Source organism: Plasmodium fragile (assembly GCF_000956335.1).
Source record: "Plasmodium fragile strain nilgiri unplaced genomic scaffold supercont1.40, whole genome shotgun sequence".
In the NCBI taxonomy this organism is placed as follows: Eukaryota; Apicomplexa; class Aconoidasida; order Haemosporida; family Plasmodiidae; genus Plasmodium; species Plasmodium fragile.
In genome coordinates, this window is record NW_012192620.1 from 222,428 (window position 1) to 231,226 (window position 8,799).

The 8,799-nt window shown below is 39.3% G+C and overlaps 2 protein-coding genes and 1 non-coding gene across 3 annotated transcripts; 2 read left to right on the top strand and 1 right to left on the bottom strand.

The window, feature by feature from the left end:
- Window positions 1-1,223: 1,223 nt before the first annotated feature.
- AK88_03504 lies at window positions 1,224-1,297 on the top strand. The gene has a single exon. It is a non-coding gene; the product is annotated as a tRNA-Arg (tRNA).
- A 2,087-nt stretch (window positions 1,298-3,384) lies between these two features.
- On the bottom strand, window positions 3,385-4,294 carry AK88_03505 (uncharacterized protein; the record flags this gene model as incomplete). The annotated part of the gene is made up of 2 exons (XM_012481118.1): window positions 3,385-3,903; window positions 4,259-4,294. The coding sequence occupies 2 exons, from the start codon at window positions 4,292-4,294 to the stop codon at window positions 3,385-3,387; spliced, it is 555 nt and encodes a 184-aa protein (XP_012336541.1).
- A 1,952-nt stretch (window positions 4,295-6,246) lies between these two features.
- On the top strand, window positions 6,247-7,642 carry AK88_03506 (uncharacterized protein; the record flags this gene model as incomplete). The annotated part of the gene is made up of 3 exons (XM_012481119.1): window positions 6,247-6,291; window positions 6,604-6,859; window positions 7,338-7,642. 3 exons carry the CDS (start codon window positions 6,247-6,249, stop codon window positions 7,640-7,642), a joined length of 606 nt encoding a protein of 201 aa, XP_012336542.1.
- Window positions 7,643-8,799: the final 1,157 nt, after the last annotated feature.

The following is an 8,799-nucleotide window of genomic DNA, read 5'->3' on the forward strand; positions in this document are numbered from 1 at the left end:
TTCCCTTTTTTTTTTTTTTTTTTTTTTTTTTTTTACATAACAGTAAAAATAGCTAGCTAGCTATGTAAAGACGTAAACTGCGAAAGTGTGTCCATGGGGGACAACAGCATATGTAACATACAAACAAATAGTTGGAGTATGTATAGGTACACACCTACAAGTTACACCCATTCGTGCCAGTTACGAATGCTTGTACTTAGTGCTCATATTACCGTTGCGGGTCTCCCGTACGCGGAAACTCAGTTCCCTTTTTACTAACCCGCTACCTCCAATCTGATAATGTAGCGAACACAGTGCTGTGTTGGAGGGGAAAGAGTCATGGCTTATGTGAAAGAGAAGAGCCTAACTAAAATGTGCTCATTCCCAAAACAGTGTCCATAAAACATTCCCTTGCAATGATACATTTGCGCTAGCGTTAAATGGAGGGTCAATTATTTTACTGAGGTGCCCATTTTTACCTTTTCACCTTTTTCGTAAGCAATTTCGACGGGAAGGAAATTGCAGAGCAAGGAGTAACCTCCAATGCGACGTGGTCAGTGCAAAATTCGCAACTGCGTCATGTTGCTCCCGTATGTTGCCTCCGATGACACACTCCACTGGGGAAGCGAAAATAGGCATGCGCAGGCAGACACGAAGGAAAAAAGAAAACATGAACCCTCGAAAAATGTGAAACTTGCCATTTGGGTATGACCCGCCAATTGGGGCCCTGCACAATGTTCTACGCGGAGGGCACGTCTTTGCCCATAATGGCGCGTTTTTTATTTACACGACTTAATGAACAATCCACTCAGAGAAGACGCCCCAACCGGTTGGCTTCACATTTTCGTGTTTCCGACAAGGTCATTCTTGTTTGTCATCCCCACCAAGAGAAGCACAACACGGGATCTGGCGCATTTTCTAGAGTTGCCTTTTCAAAACATTTGTGTCACTTCACAAATTAGCAAAATAAAATTGTTCGCAATGAATAAATTAAAAAATAAATAAAAATAACACAAAGTAGGATAAAATGAAATATCATTTGGGACCTCACGTGGGTTTTATATATATAGCCATTCGTGAATCATTTTGAGTTAAATTGGGTTGCGTGTAGGTAGGTAAAATCTGCGAAAAGGAAGCACATGCACGCGTAGGGTTTCAATTATAAGCGTTAAAAATTAAGGAGGGCCTGCAAAAAATATGCGTGCGTAAGGAATATATTAATGAAAAACGCATTCTAATTTGAAGCCTTCGTGGCGCAATTGGATAGCGCGTTGGACTTCTAATCCAAAGGTTGCGGGTTCGAATCCCGCCGGGGGTACTCACAAAAAAGAGTATAAAAAAAAAAAATGAAAAAATTTTTTAAATATGTCAAAAAAAAATATAATTAAATGTTTTAGGCTAAATTTGAATAATTTTGTTTTTTTTCTTATTTTTATGCTCGTTTTAACGTACAAGTACAATGGCTAATGCGAATTTAAAATAAATTCCAAGTGGGAATAAAATTATTTTTGCGTTAAATAGGCACTTTTGCTATCGCCCCCTTTATACCAGGTGTTAGAATCCCCAATTAGAAAAGCACACATGGACGTTGGAAAGCACTTCGTTTAGCTTCTTAGATGAGCGCAATGGATAAATTTAACTAAAGAGCAGCATAGGATGAGCTTTTTAGAGAACACAGCGCTGTGCTAAGCAATGGAACCCAGTAGTTCACCTCCTGATTTTTGTTTACCTCCGTGGTGACTACATAAAAAAGAAGGTTGTCTTGTGTGGTGTGCATGGGAGGAAGAGAAAAAGAAGGTCCACCTTCCATTTCTTCTTCATTTGTCCCCTTTGCAGTGTACGTGATTATTTTTGCCTTTGGGAGGGGGGCACACAGTTATATACCCATATGAAGTAGATTACTCGTCTTGGTGTTAGCAAAACGCAGGGGGGAGGAATGATAAAATTTCCCCATTTTTGCTTTCCCGAACGGGAATTACAATGTCGTGTCGTCTATCCAAAAGGAGATTGGAAAAACAAAAAAAAAAAAAAAAATGTGCCAATTTGGGAAAACAGCAAATTACTGCTGATACACATATGTATATATTCAAAGTACGACTTTTCATTTAACAACCCCTTGGGGCTAATAACTTGCGAAAAAAAAACAAAAAAAATTACATTCCTTCTCGAACGTCATGTGTCATCCTTGCGCAGGGGCCATGCTAATCTTCTCTGTATCGTTCCAATTTTAACAAACGGCATCTCCGAAGAGAGCCAGTACTATAATGCAACTGGGAATGTACGCATATGCTAAAAAAAACGCATTTTGGTTGCCCAAAAAAAAAAGAAGTGCATGTGGGCAGATAATCAACCCCGTCCAAGTGCACTCCGTAGGGGAAAAAAAAAAAAAAATGCAAAAAAAACGTGACTTCCCTTCTTATTAGCAGCTTATTTGAAAAATTCCCTCCCAATGCGTACAAAATGAACAAAATTGGAATAAGCGTCGGGACAATATTCAGCAACAGGTGAGGAAAAAAAAAAAAGAAAAAAAACCTTATACAGGAATATACACAACGAACGACTATATCTATGTACGCATATAATAATTAAAGGGGAGGCCAGCTTAGGAATATATTCTTCCAAATGTTCAACACATTTTTCTTCCTTACGAAAAGGTTATGAAGTAAAAGAAAGGCATTTTTGGTAACGTTTAAATTTTGCTATACCATGCTCGTTTTTTTTTTTTTTTTTATTTACCCTTTGTAGTGTTGCATTTGTGCATACGGTGGTTATATTTTTACCAAGTAGATCCTCCTTACCACAGAAGGGCCATTTCTTTCCTGTCAGTTTTTGCTTCCCCCCGTCCGATGTATTAACGTCAAAGAGGAACTACTACACACTATTCCTTTTGCGCAACAAAATGGGGGGAAATTAAATTACGCCGCACGTGACAAGTATACAAGTGTGTTAACTTTCAAATTTATACACGTTCGTAACTCCTACGAAATGGACGGATGATAACACCTTTCCCATTTCTGCCGCGTGCAGGTACGGCAACTGTGTACAGGAGAATTTTTTTTTTTTTTTAAAAAAGCTTCTCAATAGTTAATATTCTTCTTCGGTTTAATTTTATGTGAAAATAAAAAAAAAAAAAAAATGAAGGGAACACATATAAAAATAATATACATATAATACACAAGTTTGCAGAAAAAAAAAAAAAAAAAGGCATAAAACAAACTTTTCCCTAGCATTGACACACGGCATATGTCTTTCCTGTTGTTCTTGTCTCCATTGTACATGTTCCATTTGTTCGATATATAAATGCTCCGGTTTGGCAATACAATTGGCAGGCTTGTCCATAAAAAGTACAACGGGAGGACGGGGTGGGGAGTATATTTTTTCCCCTAACCCATGTGTTCCTCGTCCTTACATTCTGTATGTGGAAGGCCTCTTAGCTGCGTATTTCCTTCTGTATTCCTTCTTCAAGGTGGGCAAATGCAGAGCAGGGAATCGTAGTCTCTTTTTAAGCAGCTGTTTAATATGTGGCCTTCGCACCAACTTTGGACTTATCTCTGATATCCTGATGACGCTGATGGAGGATGCTCTGGCTCTATGCCTTCCTGCCATTTCAGAGTACAGTTGTGAAATGGCTCCTTCCTTGGTGGTGTCCCTGAACTCTTTGTACATATTATGAGTACCCGTTCGGCTATCGTAACGTAGTAACACTCCGTAGTTCTTTACGCGAAGAGGAAACCTTTCTCTTATTAACTCACATGCTAGTAATTCTCCATTGGACTTTTTCAGTTTGTTTATTTTTTTCATAAAGTACCAAAATCGCGATTTAGCATTTGTGTCGTTCTTGGCAAAAATGCACATTCGGTACACATTAGGATTCTTATCTTTTTCGGTTGGGATGGCTCTGCCAACGATGTGGTACTGGTGGATCTGAGAACAAGACGGGCAAGATGAAAAAAGGGAGGTTATATTGAAAATCATTTATGTATAGCGGTAAAGGGTACACGCGCATTGTGTGTTTTACCCTTCCCACGCAGTATGCCACCAAATTATGTACACAGCAACAGGGAAGAACAAGGAAATATACTTTACATTATGTGGACTAGGGCACAGGGTCGGGGAGGGAAGTATGTCCCCTACATTATAACCCACACAAACGCATATAATATGAACTCAGTTTTGTATCCTCTTCTGCTGGGGAACATCAAAGGGTGAAGAAAACCCTTGTCCCCCCCCACGCACTCTCTCTCTCTCTCTCTCTCTCTCTCTCTCTCACTAGGCTTACATTTGTTTTCAAGGAATTATCTGCGACCTTAACCATTTTGACAACAATTAATTTGCTTTAAAAAAATAAAAAATAAAAAACGGCACGTAACGTAACGTAGCGTGGGCGTGACGAAGTCGGACGATCGTTTGTTCAACTCTGAAAGTCGGCTGTTGATGTGGCCTTGTCGGGATGGGTACTCCTCTGTACTGACTGCTGAAGGGGACGAATAGCAAATATGCAAGTGTTATATTTTTTTTTTTTGTTAATCCTTCTGTAATCGCCTTTGTAAATATGCTCGCTGTTGCTCAGCAGAGTTCCTTTCACATGCAAGCACGCACGAGCTATTATCACAAAAAGATTAATATGTTACGCGCGTTTGTATATTTTTTTATCAAGTCATATCAGTGGAAAAAAAAAAAAAGAGAATTATTTTTAAAACTTACGTGTATGTTTATATTCCTATGCCAACGGGGGGGAAAATTAAACGATGCTAGGAATTTGTGCATTTGTTATTTTTTGTATATAATTTCCTCCAGCCTCTCGCAGATCAGCTGTTCCTTTTGCAAAAAAAAAAAAAAAGAAAAGAAAAAAGAAAAAATTATTTCTTCGTCGATTCAACGCTTGCTATTTTTGGGCGAATTTATGTTTGCCGTGAAGAACGAGCAAGTCGCGATTCATCTGTTGGCAAGAGCGGAGGGTAAATAAAACCGCATACTGTTCTTCGTGCTCATAAAAGGCGACCTGTCGCATTGAGCAACAAAAAGTAAACTGTGGTAAATTGTGCCGTACATATAAATCCCGCGCAAAGGAGAAATGCACGATGTGAAGGACGAACAATGAGTGGGATGCACTTATGCACTTGCGCGTTATATAATATAATTCACTTAAGGGCTTATGGGTTTTAAATCCCCATTTTTGCAAAATGTAGGCCAAAAAATCGACGCGGGGAAGGAAAGCCGACTTGAGAGTATTCTACCCTTCGTGCCACTACACATGGGGAAAACACGTACGTAGCAGCGAGTGTCGGGGCATACCCACGTTTTTTTTTGTTCCTGCAAGAACCGACAGTCATATTTGCAAAGGGGTCATCATTTCCCCGTGCACGTTAAACACCCTCGCCCCGCGAATAGCGTCTCTTCGCGTCCGTGCCCCCCATAAGGCGCAGCACCAGCTAACACGCATAATTGTACTTCTTTCTTTATCCATTGCGTATATGTATATGTACCATATATCACTCGGCGTTATATAGCCGGCGGAGAGTTTGCAGAGTTGCGGATTTTTCCAAATATAAAACATTAATGACACGACAGCAAGCACAACTGAAGGCACCCAAAATGGAACATGATGCATAATCTAGCTACACTATATATAATAATGTTGCCATATGTAAATTTTATTTATCCCGTTTATGCGTCATGAGCTTTTTTTTTATTCTTATAAAAATGTACCAGAACATGTACCCATAAACTCAGGGGAGGGAAGGCATGTAAAACCGTAGCGAATACCGCTTTATGCGTGAGAATAACACTTTGTTTTATACGTGCGAAATAACCCTTTTCGCATTTAAAAAAATATATATGCATATAGAAAAAGAGCCATGTGATGTGAAGAGATACGTGAACGCATTGTTACATCTTTTTTTTACTCCATGTTTAAAAAATTGAAATAAACTCCTGGAGAACAATTTAGCAAATATTTTTTTGCGAATAAGAAAAAAAAACATTTCATTTTTTGTACTTTTACATCACACTGGAGTTTACATGACCCTTCGCGCTTTTTTATTTATAAGAGGATACCCTCTCAATTCGTAACTTCTTTTCTTTTTTCTTTTACATCCCATTTCATGTTTTTTAAACATTGCGTATAATCTGTTGCGCTGTGATTTTATATCTTAAAGCTGCGCGCAAGGAAGTTTTCTTTTCCGAGGAACATTAGAGTCCCCCGCCCAAACCCCTAGGGTTATCTCATTTATACGTATTTTATTTTTCTTTAACTGACTTGACAATATGGTAAGTAAATTTCACCGTGCCCCCAACTTCTGCATATGTGATGTGAATACATTTTGTTGTATGAGTAAAATATTTGTCACGCGTGAGTTCTGCGTTGTTGGAGGTGCCCCACGTGGAGCCAAACACCTTCGCGTGGAAGCATATATGTCGTCGTGCATGTACCACTCGGGAAATCCCAAATGGACTGCCCAGTTGTTTACATCCACATCGACCGATTTCTTGTTTTTAAACACCAACGCCGTGCGCCTATATACAATTTGTACATATAAATGATAGCACGGTGGTACCCCCAACGTGTATGTCTTCCAACCTCAATCCATGTTATCTCGCCCTGTTTGTTCCCCCCCCCCGCAGGGTATCGCACTTAAAAATGTTGGTAGGATAAAAAAACATGGAAGGAAGAATTTGGTGTCAAAAAACCCGTACCTGAGGCTGCTTGTGAAGCTATACCGTTTTCTTGCCAGAAGAACGAACGCCAATTTTAACAAAATAATTGCCAAAAGACTTATTATGCCAAAGCGCTTCAGGCCTCCCTTGTCGCTCTCCAAGTTGCATCGCCACATGGCCAACTACCAGGACAACATAGCAGTCGTCGTTGGATCAGTAACGGGTAAGCCAGAATTTGCTCTCTTTTGCAGAGCCAAAAGTGGGTGTGTGCAATTATATAACGTAAATGCTTCATCACATCGTATACATGTATGTACATGCTTTATCCACACACGTACGCACTTGTGCGCGATTGAATATACATGATGAATAAGTTTCTACGAATCACGACGGTCTTCTGACGTAATTAATGGAGATGGTAGAACGTTCTGACCATTCCTTTGTGGAAGTTCAATTAAACCGTTTTGAGCTTTGCTCGTTGTTGCATTTGTTCGTGATGCATAAATTAATTTTGGCAAGCAAAGAACAGTGTGCATGTTGTTTTCTCCCTTTGTGTGTTCACCTCCGGATGAGCCTTCATTTGGGAGTCGTTTTTGTGTACACTTTATGTAACCCACGCGTGCTTGTGCCATATACCACATTTATGTTCTTCCCCAAATTAATGCCCCCTTTTTTTTTTTTTTTCATTTCTCCCCGTTCAGATGATAAGAGGCTATATGATTGCAAAAAGTTAAAAGTTTGCGCTCTGAGGTTTACCGAAACGGCTAGAAAACGAATTTTGGATGCTGGAGGAGAATGCCTAACCTTTGATCAGCTAGCTTTGAAATACCCCACGGGACAGAAATGTATACTTTTAAGAGGTCCCACCAAGGCCCGAACGGCTGAGAAACATTTCGGTAAAGCCCCAGGTAGACCCAAATCGAAGGCCAGACCATACGTCCGTTCCAAGGGAAGAAAATTTGAAAAGGCACGAGGAAGAAGAAAGTCTAGAGCGTACAAGAAATGATCGATTCATTAGTCCCTTTATGAGTACAACTGCAAGTAGAGCATTCCATTTTTCTGTGATGTACATATATATAATTATGTGTATGCATGTACATATGCATGTGTTTTTATGTGTGCACATATATATATAATGGCCCACATATGTATAGTGTGTACACCTTTTTTTAATGCATAAACCATCCCTTTTTCTACGTTATGTAACTCTTTTATACTTTTAACTTCATAATTCAATTGAAAAAATTATGTATAAGAAAAAAAGTGTACTTGGCAAGTTGTGCAGGTGCAAAATGTAGCCGTGTAATTTCAGTCATTATATGTATAGCTAGCCACGCGTTTGAATACATTACGTGTGGTTGATGTAGAAATAACAGGAGGCAAGGAGGTATGCTAAATGTGCCGGATCATTCTGGTGCCATGTGACTCATGCTCCTGCTGGAAGCTACGCAATTTAGCATGCGTATCATCAGTTGCGAGATTTTTGCCCTGTAATGATGCAACATGTACGACCACGCAGTACTTGACACTCGTGTATTGGTGCAGGCAGCGTGGTGGTTCCTTTATGCAGATAAAACGTTATGGTAACGTTGTTCCTAATTACCATCCTAATGGGGGACAAAAGGTAAAATAGGAGGGGGGGGGCGTCATTTTAAGGATAAGACTTCTTTCATTTTGCAAGCACCTATTTAAGAGCAAAAGTTTTGTCACAAAGAAAGCTTAATGCGTGCCTTTGCTTGGACAAGCGAATTTAAAGAAAGCTACGCCAGTGGGTAGATAAACCCAAATTTTTAACATACATCGTTTAGGCTTGCATTTGTAGAAGGTTGACTGCGCGAGATGTGTAAAGATGTGAATTGGCCGTAAGAGTATTTCATGCACATATGTTTAAAGCCTATTTAATGTGGCTTGGTTTCTTTGCGTTCTTTTTTTTAACGATGTACGCATGTTGTAAATTTTGCAAAACGTATGACCAAAATGGGAGGAAAAAAAAAAAAAAAAAAAAAAAAAGCTGAAATTGCCAATGGGCACGCGTCTACATGAGACTGTCGCGCCTTACAAACGCGTTTATATATATATATATATATATATTTTTTTTTTTTTCCTCGCCTTTTAGCTGTACAAATCACCATTTGCACACAGGAATTAAAAAAACGTTGTAGA